The sequence below is a fragment of the Cornus florida genome, unplaced genomic scaffold, assembly GCF_030987335.1.
Source record: "Cornus florida cultivar Cherokee Brave unplaced genomic scaffold, ASM3098733v1 CherokeeBrave_3.0.0_Hap2_Chr11, whole genome shotgun sequence".
Taxonomy (NCBI): domain Eukaryota; kingdom Viridiplantae; phylum Streptophyta; class Magnoliopsida; order Cornales; family Cornaceae; genus Cornus; species Cornus florida.
In genome coordinates this window covers 29,537,834-29,565,697 of record NW_026775581.1, presented here as the reverse complement: position 1 = coordinate 29,565,697, position 27,864 = coordinate 29,537,834, and the positions used below count along the sequence as shown (strand labels likewise).

The window sequence follows — 27,864 nt, the reverse complement described above, 5'->3', positions numbered from 1 at the left end:
GTTGTGTGCTTCGGCTCAAGAAATATGTTTTATAACTCTCTTTCCCTCTCCTTGCGAATTCTATTTGGATAAAACTTTATGCAGTGGTTCTTGGACAATATAGATGCCATTGAGTAAATGAGCAGGATCATATGAAGATTTATAATCTCTGGAAATTATAGAGATCTGGAAGAATATGAGTTAGCGTGTACAGCTGAATATACAACTGTTATCTATTAAGAGTGACAGCTGAATGTACAATTGTTATCTATTAAGAGTTACAGCTAAATGTACAGTTGAATGTACAGTTGTTATCTATTAAGAGTTACAGCTGTTATCTATTAGGAGTTAGCGTGTATTAGTTGTCAAATTAATTGTATAGTTGACTTACCTTGAATAGGTTTGTGTATTCTGTATAAATACCCTTAAGATATATGAAAGAAATATAACTTTTTCTGCCATTTATCAATTTGGTATCAGAGCAATTAAGTTTTTCGGTAATTTTGCTAATGGAAAGAAGGCTGTTAGAGAGATTAGGTGCAAGTAAAACTGAAGACATGGAGAATGTAGGAGAAAGTGAGACATTCCCAGCCCCTGTAATTGGCATAGGAATCCCGTTAGCAACCTGAACAGACTTAACAGGTGAAGGTATTAGAGAGTCAAGTATGGAAGAGTTACTAGTCATATGATCAGTAGCCCCTGAATCAATAACCCAAGTGTTAGAAGCAGTAGAAATAAAGGCCAAACCAGAATTACCTCCTTGAGAAGACACTCGAGGTACATGAGAAGCAGAAGATGGAGAAGTGTCGGTGATAGCGACCTGAGCAAATTTCTTGTTCTTCTCAACTTGCTTAAGTTTGAACCACTCCGGATAACCATGTTTCTTCCAGCAAACATCAACCGTATGTCTCGTACTAGTGCAGTGAATGCAGAGACGAGAAGTAGAGTCAGTAGAAGGAGGAGCTGGTCGGGAACTCCTTTGGACAGCAAGAGTCGAGGCCTCTGAGTGATCCTTTATTGCCATGGTGACCTGTCTCTGTGCTTCACGATGAACTAGAGAATATGCTTCTTCCAGGCTTGGTAAAGGAGAGGTAGCTAGAACACGACTACTAACTTGATCCAAACCTACAAGAAACATATAGACCCGATCCTCAGAAATACGCTTCCTCTGTTTCTCAATATCAGTTGCACACGTCATATCATTTAGTCTTCGATATTCAAGTTCCTTGAAGATTGAGTTCAGCTCATTGTAGTACTCTACAAAAGGCCGACCATCTTAACGCAATTGAAAGGACTTCTTCATCAGTTCATAAACCTAAGAAGAATCAGAGACATCAAGATAGCTTCTCTTTACCGCATCCCAAACCTCCCTGGCTGTTCCACACTACACAAAGTGGGACATCAGATTTACCGTCATAGAATTGATAAGCCAAGACTTGACTAGGGCATCTTCAGCCTCCCATTCATCATAGCTTGGATCATCCTCTGCAGGTGCAACCTTTCTCCCTGTGATATATCCCTTTTTTTCTGTCTACCAGCAATATGTATCTCCAAAATCTGAGACCAAACATGATTATTAGCACCATCCAATTTAATAGGAATGGGAGAAGAAGTTTCGTGAATAGTCATCGTGGAGAACTTCTTGCTGTCAGATGAATTTTCGGTTAGAGAGGAAGAGTCAGTGGTTGTTTTGGTTGCCATGGATCGTGGCTAAGAGGTATTGAAGACAAGTAGCAGCAGCACAAAGAAGATTGCTGACGGCTGTTGCAGGTCTTTAGAAGTAAGGTTAAAATAGAAAAGAAATGAAAAGAAAAGAAAGCAGCGGAAATTCCTTTTTTTTTTTTTTTTTTCAGCTCTGTAACAATCATGTCATCCACATAAACGATAAACAAAGTAATATCATCACCATTCCTCTTATAGAAGAGAGTGTGATCTGCCAAAGCTTGCTTAAAACCATACTCTTTCATTGAGTAGCTCAACCTGCCAAACCATGCTCTTGGTGATTGTTTCAACCCATATAAAGAAAAGGAACGGTTATGGCTGGAAGAAAAGAGGTTGTGGATTTCAGGTAAAGAGGAGGATTCAGCTATTATAAAAAAAGGAGAACCTTTAGATACTCTTGATCATATGGAGACTGAGTTCGATGAAAAAATAGGTGAAAGACCAGCCCACTTGTTCAAAGAAGTATATGTGAGAAGGAACAAGGATGCCACTGTCATGCCGCCTCCTTCTAACTCTAGTACCCCTCTTGATGATACTACCATGCCATCGGATGAATCTTCTAGGATTAACTCTGAGGTACATGTTTCTTCTCCTTTAACTTCAACTTCAGCTATTAATTCTAACCCTGTAACTTCTGTGGAGACTGCTGCCTTGAATCCACAGGTTGGTTATCAGGGTAGGAGGTATCCTTTTCGTGATCGTAAAGAACCTGATAGGTTGGGTTTCTCCAAATTTTCTTCTAATGTTGTCTATCCTATCTCTGATTTTGTTTCCTATCACCGTCTGTCTAAGACTCACCTAGCTTTTGCCCTTTAGTTGTCTTCTGTGTCTGTTCCTAGTCATTTTCAGGATGCCCTTGGAGATCCTAAGTGGAAGGCTGCTATGGTAGAGGAAATGAGGGCTCTCCTGAAGAACTCTCCTTGGGAGTTGGTCGAGTTACCTCAGGAAAAGAAGACAGTGGGATGTAAGTGGGTGTTTACAGTGAAGTATAAGTTAGATGGGACAGTTGAGAGGTACAAGGCTAGACTAGTTGCCAAGGGATACACTTAGACTTATGGGATTGATTATCAAGAGACCTTCGCTCATGTGGCCAAGATGAACACTGTTCGAGTTATACTCTCTCTCGCAGTTAATTTGGACTGGCCATTACAACAGTTTAATGTGAAGAATGCCTTCCTTCATGGTGATTTGATAGAGGAGGTGTATATGGATCCTCCCCCGGGGTTTATACCTGAAGGAGGTAAGGTATGCAAGCTAAAGAAGGCTTTATATGGGTTGAAACAATCACCAAGAGCATGGTTTGGTAGGTTGAGCTACTCAATGAAGAAGTATGGTTTTAAGCAAGCTTTGGCATATCACACTCTCTTCTATAAGAGGAATGGTGATGATATTACTTTGCTTATCGTTTATGTGGATGACATAATTGTTACAGGTAGCAACACCAATGAGATAGAGAAGCTTTGGAGCTATTTGGCCAAGGAATTTGAAATGAAGGAGTTGGGGGTTCTGAAATACTTTCTGGGCATTGAAGTGTCTCGGTCCAAGCAGGGACTTTTTCTCTCTCAACGAAAGTATTCATTAGATCTCTTGGCTTAAACTGGTAACTCTGCGTGTGTATAGACACTCCTATTGAAGTAAATCATGGCTTAGCTATCTATCCTGATCAGATTCCGACAAACAAGGAGAGATATCAGAGACTAGTGGGGAAGTTGATCTATCTAACTCACACTAGGCCTAACTTGTCGTATGCAGCTAGTGTTGTGAGTCAATTCATGTACAATTCGAGTGACCGACACATGAATGCAGTGAATCGTATTTTGGCTTATCTAAAGTCCTCTCCAGGTAAAGGTATTATGTTCTCCAGGCATGGACACCTAGACATTGTGGGTTATACAGATTCTAATTTTGCGGAAGCCAAGTTGGATAGGAAGTCTACTTCAGGGTTTGTGTCATTCGTTGGAGGCAATTTGGTGACCTGGAGGAGTAAGAAACAGAATGTGGTATCATTGTCTAGTGCAGAAGCTGAATACCGTGCTCTTCATCATGCAATTACGAAGCTTACATGGTTGAAGATTCTCTTAAGTGAGCTTGGGTTTGGTCCAAAGAAACCTATATTGATTTTTTGTGATAATACGGCAGCTATTGATATTGCTAATAATCCAGTGCAACATGATCGAACTAAGCATATTGAACTTGACAGAAACTATATCAAGGATAACCTGGATTCTGGTGTGATAGAGGTTCCTTACATTAAGAGTGCAAACCAGCTAGCTGATATGATGACTCATGGTGTTACTAGTGGCTCGTTTCATACATCACTATCCAAGTTGGGCATGTACGATATCTATGCACCAACTTGAGGGGGAGAGTTAGCGTGTACAGCTGAATGTACAGCTGTTATCTATTAAGAGTTACAGCTGAATGTACAACTGTTATCTATTAAGAGTTACAGCTGAATGTACAGTTGTTATCTATTAAGAGTTACAGCTGTTATCTATTAGGAGTTAGCGTGTATTAGTTGTCAAATTAATTGTATAGTTGATTTACCTTGAATAGGTCTGTGTATTCTGTATAAATACCCTTGAGATATATGAAAGAAATATAACTTTTTCTGCCATTTATCAATTATATGATATGTTGGGACTGTGATCTCCTAGAAATTTCATTCTTGACATTCTCACTAACATAACTCTACATGCATGAGCAGATCACGAGAGTGTACAAGGGAAAAGAGCATGCTGAAGTTGAATTTATTGTAAGTTAATCTTCATTGAATTTTATTTATGTGTTTGCATATGTTCTCAGTGGCCCTGAAAAAAAAAAACGTATAGAAAAGAGATTGTAGTTTCATTTTGGAGCTCTTTTCAGGAACAATATTCTGAATTGTAGGTTGGCCCCATACCTATTGATGATGGAATTGGGAAAGAGGTTGTAACCCAAATTACTACATCCATGAAAAGCAATAAGACATTTTACACGGATTCTAATGGACGTGATTTCATTGAGCGGGTACGTTGCAGAACCACATCTTGAAGTTATTTTATCATATACTGCTATTTGATATGCCTCACTAATTAGTTGACTCTGCTAGCATATTCTTAAATAGTTCGGACAATGTCTGCATGTTACTATAAACATGGAGGAATTAACGAATTTGTGGTGACTAAAAGAAATTATTTTGTTTGACAGATTCGAGATTATAGAGCTGACTGGGACCTTGAAGTGAACCAACCTGTTGCAGGAAATTATTACCCCGTATGTTTTTATTATAGTTAGAACTATTTAGTTCTTGTTCCTCAATTCATAATTGTTCTTATTTGTAATGGTCAAATCATCTTTTTTTTTTTTTTAAATTGGCAAGAAACACACTCACACCCCATGCACACACTTTTTGCCCACACTTGGGCTCGAACCCCTCCCCTCCTCTTTAAGGATGGAGGGGTTATATCATTGGGCTTATGGTGAAAATTTTAATGAGTAGATTCAGATTTTGGTTTTATGGTAATAATTTATGAGACCTTTTCACATGTAAAAAATAGTAATTTCTTGTGAAAACAGTTGAATGTAAAAGGCTCTTGTAAGCCACAAATTCTCATTAGCCATGCTCCTAATTTATATTACAGACTGAGTATTATATAAGTGGAAAGTAAATCAAATCACTGGTCGTATGCCTCTAATAGGCACATGATGAAAATAATATCATATAAAATCAAATTTAGACCAGATCAAATCCAATCCCTAAAGATACTCCCAATACAGATCAAAAGAAGAAGTTTTGGGTTTTGGCTTACTCAAACCGAGAGCCAAGATCTATATTTATATACAAGAATAGGGTACAAAGAAAGGAAACCAAATCAAAGAAAGACAGAAAATATGCCAAAATCTACGTGATCCCATGATTATGGGGATCTTATCTACGGGATCCCATAATTACGTGGGTCTTATCTATGTGATCTTATGATTATAGGGATCTTACATAAAACACCTAATAAAAGGCTAAAAACAGCTAATAAAAATAATAATGATAAAAATATTTCAACACTCCCCCTCAAACTGGAGTGAAGATATCAATCAAGCCCAGCTTGGTAATCGAGGAATGAAGCAAAGATAGACAAACAGAATTGGTGAACTCATCGGCCGACTGATTAGAGGAATGAACAAAGCATAGCTTGATAATTCCCGAATGAACCTTCTCTCTGATAAAATGAATGTCTACCTTTATATGTTTAGTCCTCTCGTGAAGAACAGAATCTGAAGCAAGCATGATGGCTGACTATTTATCACAAAACAAGTCTGAGGACTGGTTTTCACCTAGCCCTAGCTCCTCCAAGAAAGATCAAAGCCAAAGAATCTCACAAGTACCCTCAGCCATGGCACGAAACTCAGCCTCTACTGAAGATCTCGAAACTATAGGTTGTTTCTTAGTTTTCCAGGATATAAGATGGTCTCCATAGAAAGTACAGAAACTAGATGTGGAACGTCTGTCAAGGACCCAGCATAGTCTGCATCATTGAAACAGGATAACCTAACCTGCTTCCTAGAAGAATAGAATAATCCAAGTCTAGGCAGGACTTACGATATCGAAGAATATGATATACCGCATCCATATGAGCTGTACGAGGAGCATGCATAAAATGGCTCACAACACTAACCGCAAAAGCTAAATCAGAACGGGTGTTGGTAAGATAAATCAATCTTCCTACCAAGTGCTTATACTGTGAGGGATCAGAAAGGAGATCTCCGGACTCAGCCGAGATCTTCAAATTAGGATCCATATGAGTGGAAGTAGGTTTACACCCAAGCATACCCGTGTCTCGAAGAAGATCCAAGACATACTTCCTTTGCGATAAAGAGATACCCTGCTTAGATTTAGCAACCTCAATTCCCATTAAATATCTGAGCTGCCCAAGGTCTTTCACATTAAAAGCTTTAGCCAATTGAAGCTTTACTTGAGCAGTCCTAAGGATGTCATTGCCAGTAATGATGATATCATCAACATAGACCAGCAGAATGATACATTAACCAGTGGAGGAACGGTGGATAAAACATGTATGGTTAGAATGGCATCTAACAAACTCCATGGATAGAATTACATCATTGAAGTGGCTGAACCAAGCTCTGGGAGATTGTTTTAATCCATACAAAGACTTCCGCAATCGAGAGACCTTTCCCCCTCAACCTGAAAACCGGGTGGAGGATCTATATAAATAGTCTCAAGAAGATCACCGTTAAGGAAAGCATTCTTCACATCAAGCTGATAAAGAGGCCAATTGTGAGAGACAGCTAGGGAGACAAGCAAACAAACTGAGGTCAATTTAGCCACCGGAGCGAAGGTATCATTAAAGTCTTTACCAGGAATTTGAGTAAACGTTTTGACCACCAAACGGGCTTTATACCGATCGATAGAGCCATCAGCCAGATATTTGACACTGAATACCCATTTGCAACCAACTATCTTTTCACCAGGAGGGAGAGATACAAGTTCCCATGTTTCATTATGCTGCAAAACATCCATTTCTACCTTCATAGCAAACATCCAATTTGGATTCCGGAGAGCCTCAGATAACTTTCGGGGAATGAAAATGGAATCAAGTTTGCCTAGAAAGGCTTGGTAAGACCCTGAAAGACCATCATAAAGATATACTGCGAAATAGGATGATCAGTACTATAAATGAATCCAAATCAAGCAGGGGGTTTGCGGTTCCGAGTGGGATACCGAGACTCAGGAACAGGAACAGGGTCAGGGCAATGTAAAGGAGATAGAGATGTACTTGAACCTGAATCTGAGGAAGATGAAGGCAGTGGAGGCGGAGCACGAGGGCGGCGTGAATAGACCTGCAAAGGGGGTGAGGAAACCACAAGAGAAGACTCTTCTTGAAAAATAGGAAGAGGACGGGCAATAGGAGAAGCCTCTTGATCGAGAGTAAAAGTTTCCTACAAGATAGTGTTAGAACCATAAAATGGGTATGCTCATGAAAGGTGACATCAAGAGAATGATACTTGTGTTTGTGTACTGGATCATAACACCGATAACCTTTTAACATGGAAGAGTATCCTAAAAAGATACATTTAATGGCCTTGTCGTCAAGTTTAGTATGAGAAGGGCTACGATTTTGAACAAAACATGTACATCCAAACACTCGAGGCATGATGGAAAAAAAGAGTAATATCAGGCTGGAGTATTTGTAAGGGGCCTTACCATTTAAGACTCTACTAGGGGTACAATTAATGAGAAAAATAGCTGTAAGAACCGAAATGTGCCAGTGTGACTTTGGCATATTCGTACCACTTAAAAGACATCGAACAACTGACATTAGTTGGCGATTTTTATGCTCTGCAACACCATTCTGTTCAAGGGTATATGGACAAGTAAGCTGATGAAGAATACCCTGTTGGTTAAGTTGAGACCGAAACTCATTCGAAACATATTCACGACCATTGTCAAACTTAATATTCCTAACAACAGTTTTATATTGAGTTTTAATCATTTGGAGGAATTGAGTGAACAAGGGAAAAACTTCAAATTTCTTGTAAGTAAATATACCCATGTGCAACGGGAATAATCATCAATGAATGTGACATAATAACGATGCCCCGAAAATGCAGTAACAGGAGAAGGACCCCACACATCAGAATGTATGAGATCAAACATATTAGGTGCACGATGCATATGAAAAATATAACTGTTTCTAGTATGTCTAGAAAGCTCACAAATCTCACATTGAAACTTATTATCCTTGCAAGCTGTTATTAATGAAGGGAAAAGTAGACATAAATACTGAAAGTTTACATGCCCAAGGCGAGCATGCCATAAACTTAAAGTCTGAAAAGAAAAATCATAAGACCTGGAAATGGAAGAATAGAGGCTTGAAGGCCTGAAGCAAGTGGAGGATCCCTAAAGTAGTAGAGGTCATCGTGCTCATTTCCCCTGCCAAAATCCTCTTCGAACACAAGTCCTTAAAAACACAGTAATGAGGAAAGAAAATCACTGCACAATTTAGTGTTTTGGCAAGTTTGCTAACAGATAAAAGATTAAATGCAAAGTTAGGAGCATAAAGACCAGATGGAAAAATAATATCAGGGGATAAATGAACATCTCCTTTGCTACGAATAATGGTGGTTAACCCATCAGTTAAACTAACAGCCTAATTAACAGGGGTAACGGGAGTAGAAAATAATGACAACTCACTAGTCATGTGATCATTAGCTCCGAATCCAGAACCCAAGTAGGTTTTCCTGCTTTAACATGATAAGCAGAAGGAGTAGTTGTAGCTATAGTAGTCGTGGGAGTAAAAGAGCTGGCCTGGTAGATAAAGCTCCGAACTGCTCGTGATGAAGCTGACAAATCTGGGGCTTTAACTGTTTGAAGTCCTGAAAAGATGGTCTAGGAGGAGTTGAAGCAAGAGGGACAACAATCTATGGAGTAGTATACCCACTAATAGTATCTGCTATTGTGGAAGTGCGGCCACGGCCCGAAGATAAAGTGTCCTTTTGGCTACTAGAATCACTCATAGTACCAAAATAAAGCTGGTCCACACGTCGATGGGGGAGGAAAGAGAAAAACAAGGTTGGAAAAATCTGAAGCCCCGTTTGGTTGCTTGTGTTATTGCCGCTCTGGCTGTCGGCGAGCTCGCCGTCTTTTATCGTCGTTGCTGCTCGTTGCTGGGTCGCCGGTGGCTATCGTGAGTTGTGTCATCACCATAAGAAATTGATTTTGCCATTGTTATTTGCAGAGGTGAGGCTTCATCGATTCTTATTTTTGGCTGGAAGTTGCAGAGGTTTTGTTCAGTGTGGTGTCGCTTCTTGTTGATTTGCTGCTGCTTATGATTGGATTGCCATCGCCGGCGCTGTGTGCTTGCCGCCGTCTATGAGTTTGTAAAGAAGAACAACTGTGTTTGGCTACAGGGTTCTGTTATCCCAAACCAGGTTAGGGATATTCAAAACACAGTTATGCTATCCCAACGTTGGTCTACTAAAATCAGGGTTGTAGAGATCTAGTTCTAATTCTACCCATTTACCCAGATTCGACCCGTTTGACTAGATTCGATCCGAATACAGATTCGGCCAAATTTTTTTTCCTAGGTTCGATAATTTATTTTGTCAACTTCTCTTCTCCATAGCTACCAATTCAAACTTTTTATCTTCCTCTGCTTCCTTCAATCCTCTCATGACTTCAGTAAAACTTAATGGCAAGAATTACGTTTTATGGCCAAGTCAGTAGCAATTTTCTTGAAAGCCAAAGGCTTTGGCACTCATTTGGTTAAGGATAAACCTAAAGACAGTGATGTTGATTTCAGTTCATGGGAGCAAAGGGATGCTCAGATTATTTCTTTAATGTTGAATTGTACTAAACCTTATGTGCTCCAATATAACTGTTGTATTTGGACACTACCAAGGAGATATGGAACCGTCTCCAACAGTTATATTCCGGTACCGGTAATATCACCAAAATTTATGAGGTGTACAGACAATACTTTGACCTCTAGCAAGGTACTCAAAGTCTAGAAGAATACTTCTCACGGGCATTGGGAATTTGTGAAGAAATGAACTTGTATCAGCCCATCACCTTTGATGTGAAGAGTATGCAATAACAACGTGAGGATTTTAATGTTGTTCGTGTTCTAAAAGGGTTATCACCACAGTATGAACCTATTCGAGCACAGATTTTGGGTAGCCCAGCACTTTCCACTCTTCCTGATATGTTATCCAGACTCCAGCTTGCTACTCTATCTAGTGGTGCTTCAGGGGGTGCTTCAAGTGGTGTCATTGCTCCTCCTAGCAGTGAAAATTCTACATTAGTTGTCTCCCAGGGTGGCTTTCATTCTTCTCGTGGCAGTGGCGGTCGTTTTACCCATAGCCGTGGCCATGGTCGTGGCAGAGGTAGAGACTCGAAACTCTGTACTCACTGCAGTCTTACTAATCACACTGTCAATTATTGTTGGGCTCTTCATGGGAAACCGCCACCTTCTCCCTATGCACATCACTCGACCTTTAATAAAAAGGATTCTTCTTTCTTTGCCACATCAACTACTTCACACTTGGCTGTTGAGCTTGCCATGGTCACGATTCCCCGCGATGAGTATGCTCATCTTATGTCTCAATAATGGCCTTCCACCTCATTTTTCATGGTTTCCTTTGCCCAATCAGGTAGTGCACCACTATTGTCCTCTCGTCAGAGTCCCTGGATTCTTGACTCTGGCGCATCCGATCACATGATTGGTAGTTCTCATCTCTTATCTGATTTTCATTCTGTTCCTTCCTCTCAAAGTGTTACTCTTGCTAAATGGCTCATCAACTAAAGTTTTGGGTTTAGAAACTACTCATCTCACTTCTTCTATGTCCCTCTCCTCTGTATTATATGTTCCTCAATTCCCTTTTAATTTGATGTCTATTAGTAAATTTACTAAATCTCTTAATTGCTTTGTTACATTTTATCCCACATGTTGTATTTTTCAGGATCTGACGATGAAGAAGATTGGTACGGAACATGAAGTAGGTGGCTTGTATTACTTTGATTTTGCACCATTTCCCACGGCTCTTCACTCATCTTTGTCTTCTTTCCAGTGGCACTGTCTTCTCGGCCACCCATTATTATCAGTTTTACAGCGTCAAGTACCCAGTCTTAGTCGTGTTGAGTCCATGTCTTGTGAAGTAGGTCAGCTTAGTAAGCATTGTCGTGTGTCCTTCAAACCTAGAGCTACTAATAGTGTTGCTAGTCCTTTTCAGTTAGTTCATTCAGATGTATGGGGACCAATAAAACATATTTCTATTAATGGATTTCGTTATTTTGTGACATTTGTAGACGATCATTCTCGTATGACTTGGTTGTTTTTAATGAAAATTCATTCTGAGTTATTCTCTATTTTTCAAATATTTTGAAAAGAAATAAAAACTCAATTTGGGTGTTCCATTAAAGTTTTACGTTCTAACAATGGCAAAGAATATTTCTCGGCCCCTTTTGAGACTTATTTTCATGCTAAAGGCATCATTCATCAATCATCTTGTACTTATACTCCTCAACAAAATAGAGTAGCTGAACGTAAAAATAATCATCTCCTGGAAGTGTGCCCTTCCCTTTTATTTCATATGCATGTTCCCAAACGTTTTTGGAGTGATGTTGTTCTTACGGCCTGTCATCTTATTAATCGGATGCCCTAGTCGATCTTACAAGGGAAATCTCCTCATTCTGTTCTATTTCCCAACTCCGCGTCGTTTAATCGTACTCTTCGGGTCTTTGGATGTGTGTGTTATGTCCATAACCTTGGATCTGGTCTTGACAAACTCGACCCTCGTGCCACCAAGTGTGTTTTTCTTGGGTATTCTCACACTCAGAAGGGTTATCGTTGCTAAAGTCCTCATTTTCAACACTATTTCACTAGTGTTGATGTCTCTTTTTCTGAGTCTCTCTCATATTTTTCTGATTCTACTCCTCTCGATATTACTCCTAAGTCACCTATGCCAACTTTTCCCTCTTTATTCCCTGCTCCCGTACCTCCTCGCTCCGTTGTCCCATTGCAGGTTTATACTTGGCAACCTCGACCACCTACTTCGCTCCCTCCATATCCTTCAGAGTCTTCGGATCCGACGCCACCTACTATGCCTGATGATTTGCCTATTGCTTTACTGCACATTCTATTTCTAACTTTGTTTCCTACAGTAATGTTCCATCCTCTTTATCTTGTTTTGTATCCAAAGAGTCTGCTACTTTTATTCCCAAGACTTTGCAAGATGCTCTCTCTAATTCGGATTGGCGCTAAGGTAGATGAAATGGATGCCCTTCACCGTAATCGGACATGGGATCTTGTTCCCTTACATCCGGGCTCCAAACCGGTTGGTTGTAAGTGGGTCTACACTATTAAATACCTTCACGATGGGTCTATTAAGTGATTGAAGGCTCGTCTTGTGGCAAAAGGGTTCACTCAGACTTGTGGTGTTGATTATGATGAGACTTTTTCCCTTGTTGCTAAGATTTATTCTATTCAGGTACTTATTTCCATTGCTGCCAATTGTAACTGGCCGTTGTTTCAATTGGATGTCAAAAATGCCTTATTACATGGTGACTTGGTTGAAGAAGTTTATATAGAGCAACTACCTGGGTTTGTTGCTCAGGGGGAGTATCGTCATACTGTTTGTCGCCTTAAAAAGGCCCTGTATGGATTGAAACAATCTCTACGGGCTTGGATTGGAAAATTCTCTAAGGCGGCATTAGAATTTGGTCATAGCAGATGCCAGACCGATCATTCGGTATTCACCGGCGCACTAAAGCTGGCTTCATTTTTGTTGTGGTGTATGTAGATGATATTGTGATCATAGGTGATGATTTTGAAGGCATTGCCAAGTTGAAGTTGTTTCTGCAAAATCGATTCCACACTAAAGACTTGGGTAAACTAAGGTATTTCTTAGGTATTAAAATTGTTAGATCCAAGGAAGGTATAAGTTTATCTCAACGAAAATATGTGTTGGTAATTATGAGAAAAAGAAAAAGAAAATATGTGTTGGACTTATTAGAAGAAACGGGTATGTTAGGTGGTCGTCCGGTTGCTGCTCCTATGGATTCAAATACAAAACTTGTGCCTAATGAGGGTGATCTATTTAATGACCCGGGCAGATTTCTTCGCCTTGTTGGGAAATTAATTTATCTCACTAATCAGTCGACCTGATATTTCATATGCAGTTAGTGTTGTAAGTCAATTCGTGGGAGCTTTTAGAATGTCACATTGGAATGTTGTTCTTCGGATTATTCGATATCTCAAGCAAGCTCCAGGTTTTGGGTTGCTATATAAATCAAATGGTCATCTCAGGGTGGAAGGTTTTACAAATGCTAACTGGGCTAGTTCTCCTTCAGATAGGAGATCTACTACAGGCTACTGTACATTTGTAGGGGGAAATCTTGTTACATGGAGAAGTAAAAAGCAAACGGTGGTAGCTCGATCTAATGCTGAAGCTGAGTACAGGGCCCATACCACTAGTGAGTTGACATGGATACAACATTTTCTAAAAGAACTTGGGTTGACAGTTGAAACTCCTATTCCATTGTTCTGTGATAATCAAGCAGCTGTTCAAATTGCATCAAATCCTATGTTTCATGAGAGACCAAACATATTGAAGTTGATTGTCACTTCATTCGAGAAAAAATATTAAGTGGGAGCATCTCTACTCCATTTGTAAAGTCTGAAGATCAATTAGCAGATATGTTTACCAAAGCATTGGGTTATAACCGGTTAAGGACTATTTGTTCCAAACTGGGATTATTTGGTATATATTCTCCGACATGAGGGGGAGTGTTAGAATATTTATGTGTGTATATATATTTATGTTAGGTCATGCTGTAATTACATAGAGTTGGTAGGGTCATTATGTAATTAGCTCATTCTTGTACCTGTATATAAGCTTCTTTTGTCTTATAGTTAATATATATATATATAATACAATTGCAGCCTCCATCATCTCTCTCTCTCTCTCTCTCGTCAGTTTGAACAATATCAAACTGCTGAAGAGGCCACTCCAGGTTTGCAACCAAGGATAAGAGGACCCTAATAGTAATTATCTTTGCCGCTGGTGCAAATGTTTCCTGATAATCTATCTGTTAGCTACCAATCTTGCCTTGAACCTCTCTACAGAACAATTTGCGTTATTCTTCATTGTGAACACCCACTTGCAACCAACTGCCTTCTTTTCCTCTGGTAGCTCAACTAATTTTTTTTCCTAGTTGGTACTCACACACACTCCCTCCAAGGAATTGGTAGCTCAACTAGTTCCCATGTACAGTTTCTCTATAAAGATTCCATATCATCAATCATAGCATCTTCCACTTAGGGTTGTCAACAACTTCCTATAACTTATCAGGGATAGACACGGAATACAACTGGTTTGCAAATATTTTATAAGATAAAGATAAAAGATGTGAAGACACATAATGAGATATGTGATATTTTACAATTGGAAAGCCGTAACGAGATGGAGGTTTTCGTTCCCGAGGGGGATAACGAGCCTGATTCTCAAGAACTAACTGAGTATCGTCGTGTGACTCATAAAGTTGATCAATAGGTAACTGAGTTGAGTTTCAATAGAGAGTTCAAAAGAAGGAACTACCTTAGGACTACCTGTCACAGGAGCGCCTAATTGGTCATTGGGTTGATCAAAAGGTGGTTGAGTTGCCTGTGTCTTCTCCCTTCTTGAGTATACCAATCTGTATAGCTCAAGAAGTCCATTTGAAGTCGGTACAGAAGTTCCAGTAAATGATAATAGAGGTAGCACATCCCAAGACTTCTCTTCGTCTCCTTCTCCCCCTGAAGGGAAGTGTCTGAATCTCCCCTTGAATGGTAAGCCTGATCTTCAACAAAAGTAACATCCATGGAAACAAGCATCTTTGCTGAAGGAGGGTGATAGCATTTGTATCCTTTTTGTGTGGGAGAGTACCCAAAGAAAATGTACTTGAGTGCTCTCGGATCCAGTTTACTCAGGTGTTGTTTGTGAATATATGCATAACAGACACAAGCTGGGTAGGATGTGAAGAAGAGTTAGAATAAAGTGTGTTTTGGACAGGGACTGAAGAGGGGTCTGGAACTGAAGGACTTTTAAAAGGCATTCTATTATTGAGACATGATGTTGTAAGGACATCATCTCCCTAGAACATTAATAGCAAAGAGTAATGATCTAGCAACTTCTAAGAGATGTCGACTCTTACGCTTGGCTACACCATTCTGCTAGGGTGTGTCAACACATGAAGTTTAATGAATGATACAATTGAATGTAAAAGGCTCTTGTAAGGCAAAAATTCTCATTAGCCATGCTCCTAATTTATATTACAGATTGAATATTATATAAGTGGAAAGTAAATAAAATCACAGATCTTATGCCTCTAATAGGCACATGATGAAAATAATATCATGTAAAATCAAATTAAGATCAGATCAAATCCAATCCCTATAGATACTCCCAATACAGATCAAATCCCTATATTTTCTCCCAATACTCCCCTTCAAGCTAGAGCGAAGATATCAACTAAGCCCAGCTTGCTAATACCGGAGTAAAGAGCAGATTGTCCTACTAACTTTGTGAACATATCGGAAGCTGATTAGTAGAATAAATGAAGGAAGTATGGATAACTCCACATCGCACTTTCTCCCTGAGAAAGTGAATATTAACCTCAATATGCTTCATCCTCTCATGAAGAACTGAGTCAGATGCGAGCATAATAGCAAACCAGCTATCATAGAAGAGAGTTGATGAACTAAATACAGGGAATCCTAGCTCAGTCAATAGGGAACGAAGCCATAGGATCTCACATGTGCCCTGAGCCATGGCACGGTACTCTGCCTCTGCAAAAGAACGAGACACAATGCTTTGTTTCTTACTTTTCCAAGAAATTAAATTGCCCCTGTGAAAAGTACAGAAACCTGAAGTAGAGCGACGTCAGAGATCCGACACAGTTAGCATCGGTGTAGCACAAGATAAGAGGTTGTGGTATGGATTTGTAGAATAGACCAAGTCCTGGGCAGGACTTGAGGTACCGACAAATTCGGTATACTGCATCTAAGTGAGAGGTTTGAGGAGCATACATGAACTAACGCTCAACACTAATCGCAAATGTGAGATCGGGTCTAGTGTTTGTTAGATAAATTAAACGGCCAATAAGGCGTTGATAAGCAGACGGATCTGGAAGGTCTCTAGACTCGGCATGAAGCTGATGCGTCGAATCTATAGGAGAGCAAGTAGAACGACACCCAAACATACTAGTGCCCTGTAGGAGGTCTAATGTATACTTCCGCTGAGAGAGCGAAATGCAATGCCTAGAGCTTGCAATGTCAATACCAAGAAAAAGTCGAAGAGGACCTAAGTCTTTAACCTCAAAAGCCTACCCAAGGTCTATTTTTACCTTGTTAATGAAAGATGCATCATTTTCTGTGACAATTATGTCATCAACATATACTAAGATAACGGAACGGCATAATGATTTTCTGGACTATGACGGAAGAAGCATGTGTGATCTGAGTGACATCGAGTGAAACCCATAGAAATAACTACATCACTGAATCAGTGAAACCATGCCCCAAGTGACTGCTTCAGTCCATATAAGGATTTTAGAAGGCAACACACTTTCCCAGAATACTCCCCTTGAAGCCGACAACCAGGAGGAGGATCCATATAAATTTCTTCTGTCAAATCCCCATTAAGAAAGACATTCTTCACATCTAACTAGTGAAGAGGCCAAGAGTAGCAAGCCGCTAAGGAAATAAAAAGGCAGACAATAGTCAGCTTGATGACCGGAGCAAAAGTGGCATTAAAGTCCTTCCGTGGAGTTTGTGTAAAGCCCTTCGCAACCAGCCTAGCTTTATAGCGATCAACAATACCATTTGGTTTATATTTGACTGTAAATACCCATTTACAGCCAACAGTCCTCTCTCCTTGTGGTAAAGTAACAAGCTCCCATGTCTTATTTTTCTACAAGGCATCCATCTCAGCAGCCATGGCTGTTGTCCAATGTTGGTCTTGTAAAGCCTCAGATACAGTTCGAGGGATGGAAATAGCCGAGGTGGCTGCAAGGTAGGCCCGGTAATTGTGTGAAAGTCCCTTATAAGAAACAAACTAGGCAATAGGATGATTAGTCACACAAGTCCTTTTACCTTTGCGGAGAGCAATAGGCAAATCAGAATCAGAAGTAGGTGATGCAGGATCGATAGTAGAAGTAAGCAAGGTAGGATCTGAAGTAGAATTGGGAATAGCAGGGTTAGGATTGCCTGTACCACAAGAGGACAGTGGCAGTGTAGCATGAGGGGGATCTTGTGGGCGACGAGTGTATACGCGAAGCTCGGGCTGAGCCATAGGATGAGATGTTGAGGATAGAACCGAGCCAGGGGTGAGAAAGTCATTGATGGAGTAGAAGAAGACGGAACCTGCAAAAAAGTTGTGCCAAAGAAGGGAACATCTTCGAAAAAAGTGACATCAAGAGAATAATATATCTGACGAGTACTAGGGTCATAACAATGGTACCCTTTCGACATAGTCGAATAACCCAGAAAAACATAACGAATAGCTTTATCGTCAAGCTTTGTACGTGTAGGATGTCGGTCCTGAACAAAACATGTACATCCAAAAACACGAGGAGTAATAAGGGAAAAGGTGTTGTTTGGTCGCAAAATATGTAATGGAACCTTACCCCTTAAAGTTCGACTAGGGCTTCGATTAATAAAAAAAGCTGCAGTGAGAACTGCCATATTCCAATAATATTGAGGAACCTGCATACCACGTAAAAGACACCGAACAACACTCACGAGATGACGGTTTTTATGTTCCGCCACTCCATTATGTTTTGGTGTATAAGGGCATGTCAACTGATGAAGAATCCCCAATTAATTAAGATGAGACCGAAAATCATTAGAGATATATTCCCTCCCATTATCTGATTGGATGGTTTTAACAATAGTATTAAAATGGGTTTTAATCATTTGTAAGAAAGAAATAAATGTAGACAATACTTCAAAACGTGACTTAAGTAAATAAACCTAAGTACAACGAGAGTAATCATCAATAAACGTCACATAATATTTATGACCAGGGTAAAAAGTAACAGGAGAAGGTCCCCATACATCAGAATGAATAAGATCAAATAAACAAGGACTACGACGCATGCACGAAATATAAGAGGTGCGTGTGTTTAGAAAGCTCACACACAACGCACCAAAACTGATGGGTTCTATAAACTGTTCGTAATGCAGGAAACAAAGATGTCCTAGACGAGCATGCCATAAATCAAGAGTTTAGTTCGTAAAAGAATGCCTTCCATAGTCCGGTAATACAGAAGCATGTGCAAAAATTGTTGATGTCCCAAAGATGTACAGCCCGTCCCTCTCATACCCCCTACCAAAAATTCTCTTCCTAGCTAGGTCCTGAAAAACACAGTGTTCAAGAAAGAAAGTCACTGAGCAGGCCAAGGAACGAGTTAAACGGCTAACAGATAATAAGTTAAGGGAAAGGTTAGGCGTATGAAGAATAGACTGTAAAGATAAATCAGGAGATAAAAGGGCAGTACCCTTACTAATGATCGGTGTAAAAGAATCATCAGCAAGGCCTACCTGCCTAGAGGATGCTTCCATATCTGAAAAATATCGAGACTCACCAGTCATGTGATTACAAGCACCTGAATCTATGACCCAAGTTGGAGGAACAATACCAGATTGAGAAGCATGGAATGCAGATGGGGTACCTAAGTGAGCTACAGTTGATGTAGCTGAAGGGATGGTACCTAAGTGAGCTGATGTAGCTTAAGGGAGAGATGCCTATGATAAATGATCTTAGATAATAAACCCAATTTGTGTATGCAACTGATGCATATCAATACATCTAGGCGGAGGAGCAAGTGGCTCATGGGCACCAAAGGACTCGACAATAGCAGCAATAGAAGAAGTTGTAGTGCTGCTAGATCTGAGATGTGGGTAGAGTTGGAAGCACCTATCCTTAGCATGACCAATTTTTCCACAGTGTGCACATATGGTAGAACTCCCCCTTCCACAATTACTGCCACGGCCACAACTGCGAGTACCAGATGGTCTAGAAGAAGCGACTAATGCCATCTGATCATTGTCAGGTGCAGGAACTGTAGCAAGAGCAAGGTGTAACCTGACATTGACGATCATCCCCATCAATAATAGCAAAAGCCTCAAAAAGAGAGGCTAGAGGTGTATTATTCAGAATTTGAGCACGAGGGGCCTCAAATTCTGGACGGAGTCCCATAAGAAACTGATAAATCTAATGGGGCTCGTGTCTAGCCTTTAATAATCCCTACAGCCTTTGCTAAGATATCACCAAGGGACTCATAGTGAGCAAGTTCCTCCTAACGTGACTGAAGGAAGGCAAAGTAATCTGCAATTGACACCTTCAAATCGTCTTGGGTAGCTCATGAGATATCTCGATCAACTCATAGATCCAGGCTTCATTACAAGCATGAGCATAAGTCTTAGTGAGAGCAGTCCATAAGGTGTGTACAGTTTCATGATACATAAACATATTATAAATACACTGATCCATACAATTGAATAACCAAAGAATGGTACAATTATCAATGTCCTATTGTGTAAACGTTGGTTCAACAGGTGTTGGTTTTTTAGTAGTGCCCAATAAATATCCAATTTTACCCCGACTCCCTAAATAAAGTCTCACTGATCTCGACTAAGATGGAAAATTTTCCAATTTAATAAAATTGTAGTAATCCTTTGGGCTTGGGAACAATGCGCATAGGATGCATTATCCTTAGTCTGAATAGATTCCATTTCTCAGATTGTGATGATATAGAATCAAATCGCAGATTCTTACCGAATTGCAGATTGTAAATACTGTTGTCTGCAAGTCACAAGGGTTGGAAAAGTCTTCCAAGTGAGCAGCTCTGTCTATAAGAGTGAAACTCGGCCGAAAAATTTGTCAACAGCATGTACTGACCTTGCGGAAGTCAAAAAGGCTGGACAATTCGTCAACAGCACATAACGACCGAGCCGGTCATTGGTTTAGAGAGATACCCCTCTACCACATGAAGCGATGGAGGGAAGAAGACATACCTCCGAAGGGGTTTGGTTTGCTTGGGTGTGGTTTAGTGGTTGGTGACTGAAAAATTTAAAGAACACAAAAAAAAAGGAGAGGATGAACCAAGAGAATATGAAGTAGAGATCAAGCAATGGAGTGTTCCGTGTTCTTGGCTCTAATACCAAATTGAATGTAAAAGGCTCTTATAAGCCACAAATTCTCATTAGCCATGCTCCTAATTTATATTACAAACTGAATATTATATAAGTGGAAAGTAAATCAAATCACTGATCCTATGCCTCTAATAGGCAAATGATGAAAATAATATCATATAAAATCAAATTAAGATCAAATCAAATCCCTATATTTTCGCCCAATAAAAACGAATTGATGTCATGCAGTAGTTTGCAGAGTTTATCATTGTCACAATGCGGGAAGTAACTTCAAATTCTAGATGATTTTGGAAGAAGCATGGTGACCTTTTTTCTCAGGGTACTAGCTATTTAATCATATCGATGTACTTCTTGGACAGTGTTGGAGAATATTATTATAGGAACCCTTAAATTACTCCTTGACAGAATCTTGATATGAGAACATAATAGGAGTGATTTTAAGGGTTCCTATGCACATAAATCACATTAAATAATCCAAGGACAACTTGATTCATCTCGTAAGGCTGCAAATGAGCTGAGCTTTGGGTTGTTCGGGCTCGGCTCGCCAAACTCAGAGGCTTGCTCGGGTTTAGCTCAGAGGAGCTTGGCTAGGCCGAGTTCGGGCTCGACTCGTATATTCATAAAATCACACATCTATATGCACAATCACGTGTAAATAGGGAGAATATATATGTAAAATCAGATATATACATTTTTTTTATACAAATTTATATACATATACAAATATGTGTATACACATGTTTGATCGTTCTGATTTCTCGGTTTACCACTGATATCTCAACCACAAGTGTCACCATAGTTGCAGAAAGATAGAAGGGAGAGTGAGAAAGAGAGAAGAGAGTTATACATCACCCAAGCTGATCGATTTGAGAGTGGGAGAAATACAGAGATTTGAGGGAACGATAAAGATTCTTTTTGGGGTGTGACGATGGAGATAATGCTTGCTTGGGGTGTGACGATGGGGATGTTGCTTGGATGTGGGGCTGTGGGTGAGATCCGATTTATTTTTTGCTTGCTTGGGGTGTGATGACCATTTAGGTTTTCAAGAGACCTAATATCTTTTTGACAGGTTTGTTTAAAACCACTAGATTCATGGTAATCTGATGGCTTATTGTTGGAAATTGTGTCTCAAATTCTTACTCTAATTAGGATTCTATTTTAGAGTTGCTTCTATTAGGTAATTTCTTATTTGGCAAGTCTTGGCCTCTAAGGAATTGTAATCCTTGTCCAACAAGGAATTATGTTTGTAACTCTATAAATAGGTACATATGTTGTGGGTTGAGACTTAAGAGATTGAGGGAGAAAGACTCTGGAATTCGTACAGAAACAGAGTGAGGGGCTGAAATCTTGTAATCTCCGATTTTACACGTAGTGACAACTTTCGCCGGATCCCGACCGTGGATGTAGGCTATTACCGAACCACGTACAAATCTTTGTATTCTTTGTGTGGTGTGTTTACTTTTCTGTCATGATTCTTAATTCAACTTGGGTGTTAGAATGTTATATATATATATATATATATATATATATATATGTTGGGCCATTATGTAATTACATTATGTTAGTAGGGCCTTTGTGTTATTAAGGTGACTTGTATCCTTTATATAAGCCTATATAGGCTTATTAGGTTTGTAAGTGTGTATGTGTGAAATATAGTACAAGTTCTCTCTCTCCTTCTCTCTGTCTCTCATGATAAAGAACATGGTATTAGAGCTCTACGAATTCATGGGTGTGACGGTCTGTAATTGTGTGGTTTAAGATCGGAATCACGATTGTGGTGTTGGTGTTTCGTTTGTCGCCGGCAACTCCTCGTTCACCGTCATCAGATTTGCATCGTCATTCGTCGTCGTCAGATCTGCATCGTTCGTCATCTTCGTTGCCGGCAGCTTCTTTTTGGTTGTCAGCGAGCTCGTCATTAGATCTGCCGTCTTGATTTACAGAGGAGAGGTTCGTTAAATTTTTTTTTTTTTTTTGGCCGGAAGTTGCAGAGGTAGCTGCCTCTTGATTCGGTCATTGCTTGTGACTGGGTCGCCATTGTCTCCGCTGCTTTGTTCACCAGCATTTGTGAGGTGTGAAGAAGAAGAACCTTGTTTGGCTACACGATTATGCTATTCCAATCCTGGTTTACTAAACCTGGAATAGCTATTCTAACCTTGGATAGCCTAAATCTGGCCCGTTTGACCAGATTTGGCCCAATCCGGCCCGTTTGCCCAAATCTGGCCCGTTTGCCAGGTTCGGCCAGAATACCAATTCTGCTTCTTTTTCTTCTCTGTTTTGCTGGGGACAACATGGCATCCAGTTCAGATTTGTTTTCTCCCACATCTGGTCTTCATTCTCCCATGACTTCTGTTAAACTCAATGGGAAGAATTACATACTGTGGGCTAAATTTGTTAAAATTTTTCTTAAAGGTAGAGGCCTTGGTACTCATCTGACTAAAGAGAAACTCAAGGAAACTGATGCTTCTTTTGATGCATGGGAAAAGGAAGATGCTCAGATCATCTCTGTGATGATAAACAGTATTGAACCCCAAATCAGTACAACTTTACTTTATTTGGATACTGCCAAGGAGATATGGGACAGATTGCAGCAACTGTATTCTGGGACAAGTAATATCACTCATGTTTATGAGCTCTGTAAGCAGTATTTCAATCTTGAACAAGGTAATCACAGTATAGAAGAGTATTATTCCAAAGTTATGGGAGTTTGTGAGGAGCTGAATATGTATCAGCCTATTACTGTTGATGTTCGAAGTATGCAACAACAACGTGAGGACTTTAATGTTATCCGTTTTCTTACTAGTTTGTCATCAGCTTATGAGTCTTTTCGTTCACAGATTATGGGCAGTCCCACACTTCCATCTCTTGCTGATGTGTTTTCTAGACTTCAGTGCCCTACACTTGTCAGTGATACCTCAACTTTGAATACTGGGCAGAGTGGTGAGCGTTCACCATTGATCGTTTCAAAGGGTGAAAATACTGCTTTCTATGGAGGTCGTAGGGGGACGCTCCACATGTGGTGCTCGTGATTCACGGGGAGGACGTGGCCGTGGCAGTGGCAGGGAATCACGAAACTGTACTCATTGTGGCCTTTCTAATCATACTGTGAATTTTTGTTGGGACCTTCATGGCAAACCATCTAGTTATGCAAATCAAGTTTCCTCCTCTCCGAATGATGTTGCTTCTGGATCTCAAAATGTAGCTGAATCAGATACGGTCCCTGTCCCATGTGACGAGTATACTCAGTTTTTGTCTTATAAGCAATTATCTAATTCATCTTCCACGGCTACCTTTGCCCAGGCAGGTATTGCACACACATGTCTATTGTCTTCCACTCGCAGTCCTTGGATCATAGACACTGGAGCATCCAATCATATGACTGGATGTTCTTCTCTTCTATCTGATTTTAATTCTGTACCTCCTTCTCAAAGAGTTACCCTTGCTAACGGTTCCTCCGCTAAGGTTTCAGGTTTGGGGACAACTCAACTTAGTGATTCCTTATCTCTCTTGTCTGTTTTATATGTTCCTCAGTTTCCCTTTAATTTAATGTCTATTAGTAAGCTTACTAAATCTCTTCAGTGCTCTGTTACATTTTATCCTACTTTTTGTGTGTTTCAGGATCTCAAGACGAAAGAAGACGATTGGTACGGGGCATGAAGCTTGTGGCTTATATTACTTTGATGTGGCACCTTATCCTGTGGCTCTTTAGTCTTCTCTATCTCCATTCCAGTGGCACTGTCGTCTTGGTCACCCGTCACTTCAAGTTTTGTAGCATCAAGTTCCTAGTCTTAGTAATTTGAAAATCTTGTCATGTGAAGTTTGTCAACTTAGTAAGCACCGTCGCGTGTCTTTCAAGTCTAGGGTTAATAATTGTGTCTCTAGTCCTTTTTATTTGGTTCATTCAAATGTATGGGGTCCAATAAAGCATTCTTCAATCAATAAATTTCATTATTTTGTGACATTTGTGGATGATTATTCTCGCCTGACTTGGTTGTTTCTGATGAAAGATCGTTCTGAGTTATTTTTAATTTTTCAAAAATTCCGAAAAGAAATCAAAACTCAGTTTGGCTGTCCAATTCGAATTTTACGTTCTGATAATGCTGAGGAATATTCTTTAACCCCCTTTAATATATATCTTAGTGATAAAGGAATTATTCATCAAAATTCATGTGTTTATACTCCTCAACAAAATGGAGTTGCAGAACGTAAGAATCGACACCTCTTAGAAGTAACTTGTGCTCTTTTGTTTCATATGCGCATGCCTAAACGGTTTTGGGGTGATGCTGTTCTTACTGCCTGTTATCTAATTAACCGTATGCCATCATCTGTATTAGATGGCAAATCTCCACATTTTATTTTATTTCCTGATTCTCTTTTGTTTTCTCTTACTCCTAGAGTTTTTGGATGTGTATGTTATGTCCACAATCTTGGTCCTGGTTTTGATAAACTTGACCCACGTGCCATAAAGTGTGTATTTCTTGGATACTCTCGTTCTCATAAAGGTTTTCGTTGTTATAGTCCTGTTTCTCAACGGTACTTTATTAGCGCGGATGTGACCTTTTGTGAGTCAGTCCCATATTTTTCAGATAGTGATTTAATTCTTGATATTACTCCTGAGTCGCCTCTTCCTCCGGTTCCACTTCCCTCACTTTCTCTTCAACCTAGATCTCGTTTGCCTGCCCCGTTACAGGTGTACACTTGAAGCCCAAAGCCATCTGCTGTCGTGCCTCCTCTATCGTCTTTAGAGTCTTTAGATCTAACACAATCCACTGTGTCTGATTCATTGCCTATTGCACTTCGTAAAGGTACTCGCTCGTGTGTCACTAATCATCCCATTGGTCATAATGTCTCTTATAATTCGTTATCGCCATCCTTCTCATGTTTTTCCTCTCAATTGTCTACTACATTTGTTCCTAAGACTGTGCAGGATGCTTTGTCTGATTTGGGCTAGAGGAAAGCAATGCAAGATGAAATGGATGCTTTGCATCAGAATGGCACGTGGAATCTTGTTCCATTACCTCCAGGTGTCAAACCGGTTAGTTGTCGCTGGGTATACACTGTGAAGTATCTTCCAGATGGGTCCGTTAAGCGTTTAAAAGCTCGTCTTGTTGCTAAAGGTTATACCCAGACTTATGGTATTGACTATGATGAGACGTTTGCCCCTGTTGCTAAGATTTCTTCTATTCGTGTTTTGATTTCTCTTGCTGCTAATAGACATTGGCCTCTGTTTCAGTTAGACGTTAAAAATACTTTTTTGCATGGTTAGCAGAAGAGGTTTATATGGAGCAACCACCTGGGTTTGTTGCTCAGGGGGAGTATCTTCACACTGTTTGTCGCTTTAAAAAGGCCCTATATGGATTGAAACAAACTCCACGGGCTTGGTTTGGAAAATTCTCTGAGGCGGCATTAAAATTTGGTCTTAACAGATGTCAGACTGACCATTCGGTATTTCACCAGCGCACTAAAGCTGGCTTCATCTTTCTTGTGGTATATGTAGATGATATTGTGATCACAGGTGATGATTCTGAAGGCATTGCTAAGTTGAAGTTGTTTCTGCAATATCGATTCCACACTAAAGACTTAGGTAAACTTAGGTATTTCTTGGGTATTGAAGTTACTAGATCCAAGAAGGGTATAAGTTTATCCCAACGAAAATATGTGTTGGATTTATTAGAAGAAACAGGTATGTTGGGTGGTCACCCGGTTGATGCTCTTATGGATTCGAATACAAAACTTGTGTCTGATAAGGGTGATCTATTTAATGATCCGGGCAGATTTCATCGTCTTGTTGGGAAATTAATTTATCTCACTATCACTCGACCTGATATTTCATATGCAGTTAGTGTTGTAAGTCAGTTTATGGGAGTTCCTAGAATGCCACATTGGATTGTTGTTCTTTGGATTATCCGATATCTCAAACAAGCTCCAGGTGTTGGGTTACTATATAAATCAAATGGTCATCTCAGGGTGGAAGGTTTTACAGATGCCAACTGGGCTGGTTCTCCTTCAGATAGGAGATCTACTACAGGCTACTGCACATTTGTAGGAAGAAATCTTATTACATGGCGAAGTAAAAAGCAAACGGTGGTTGCTCGATCTAGTGCTGAAGCTGAGTGTACGGCAATGGCCTATAATACTAGTGAGTTGACCTGGATACAACATTTTCTAAAAGAACTTGGGTTGACAGTTGAAGCTCCTACTCCATTGTTCTGTGATAATCAAGCAGCAGTTCACATTGCCTCAAATCCTGTGTTTCATGAGAGGACCAAACATATTGAAGTTGATTGTTACTTTATTCGAGAAAAGATATTGCGTGGGAGCATCTTTACTCCATTCGTGAAGTCTGAAGATCAATTAGCTGATATGTTTACCAAAGCATTGGGTCATAACCAGTTAAGAACTATCTGTTCCAAGCTGGGATTATTTGATATATATTCTCCAACTTGAGGGGGAGTGTTAGAATGTTATATATATATATATATATATATATGTTGGGCCATTATGTAATTACATTATGTTAGTAGGGCCCTTGTGTTATTAAGGTGACTTGTATCCCTAGGTTTGTAAGTGTGTATGTGTGAAATATAGTTCAATTTCTCTCTCTCCTTCTCTCTGTCTCTCATGATAAAGAACAGGTTCGTTGCGTTTATCATAACAAAATGGTATCAGAGCTTTCGGTTCGAAGCAGGAATGTCGTCCAAGTTTTTGGAAATCGAGAAGTTTAACGGCAGAAACGATTTCAACCTGTGGCAGGTTAGGATGCAAGGTTTGTTGGTTCAACAAGGGTTATCCAAGGCGCTGAAGGGGAATGATGCACCGCTAGAAAAGATCAAGGACAAAGATAAGGTTATGGAGAAAGTGCACAGTACGATTTTGTTGTGCTTGCGTAACGAGGTTCTGCGAGAGGTTGCTGGAGAGACTATGGCGGGTGGGCTGTGGCAGAAGTTAGAGTCCTGGTATATGACGAAATCTCTTGCGAATCGTTTGTATCTAAAAAAGCGGTTGTTTACTCTTCAGATGCACGAAGGGTCGTCTCTAAAAGACCATCTTGACGAGGTAAATAGTATCATCATAGATTTGAATAATATTGATGTGAAGATAGAGGATGAAGAGCACGCTATTATTCTATTGTGTTCTCTACCACCCTTGTATGAGAAATTTGTCTATACAATGATGTATGGCAAAATTGCCTTGTCCATGGAAGACGTGAAGGCAGCTCTGAATTCTAAGGAGTTGCAGAAAAGGGCGTTTGAGGGCAATATAAAAAGTTCGGTAGAGGGGTTATTTGCTAGAGGGAGAACGAATCAGAAGGGAGGGTCTCGAAGCAAAGGTCATTCTAAGTCTAAGAACAAAACGAAGGTGTTTAGATGTTTCGTCGGTCATAAGGAAGGGCACTTCAAAAAGGATTGTCCGGAGCGTAAGAAGGGAAATGTAAAATCCTCTTAAATTGAAAGTGTGGTTGTTGCAGAGGGTAATG

At 39.9% G+C, this 27,864-nt stretch overlaps 1 protein-coding gene across 2 annotated transcripts in view; it reads left to right on the top strand.

The window, feature by feature from the left end:
- Nucleotides 1-27,864, top strand: part of LOC132285641 (probable alpha-mannosidase At5g13980) — a 111,547-nt gene that overhangs the window by 75,432 nt on the left and 8,251 nt on the right. The window contains exons 20-23 of one of the 2 annotated variants that reach the window (XM_059787835.1): nucleotides 4,409-4,456; nucleotides 4,591-4,710; nucleotides 4,891-4,956; nucleotides 11,158-11,193. In XM_059787835.1, coding sequence (XP_059643818.1) covers nucleotides 4,409-4,456; nucleotides 4,591-4,710; nucleotides 4,891-4,956; nucleotides 11,158-11,193 — 270 coding nt within the window. The remainder of the gene's footprint in view (nucleotides 1-4,408; nucleotides 4,457-4,590; nucleotides 4,711-4,890; nucleotides 4,957-11,157; nucleotides 11,194-27,864) is intronic. The other variant, XM_059787836.1, reaches the window with a different exon arrangement.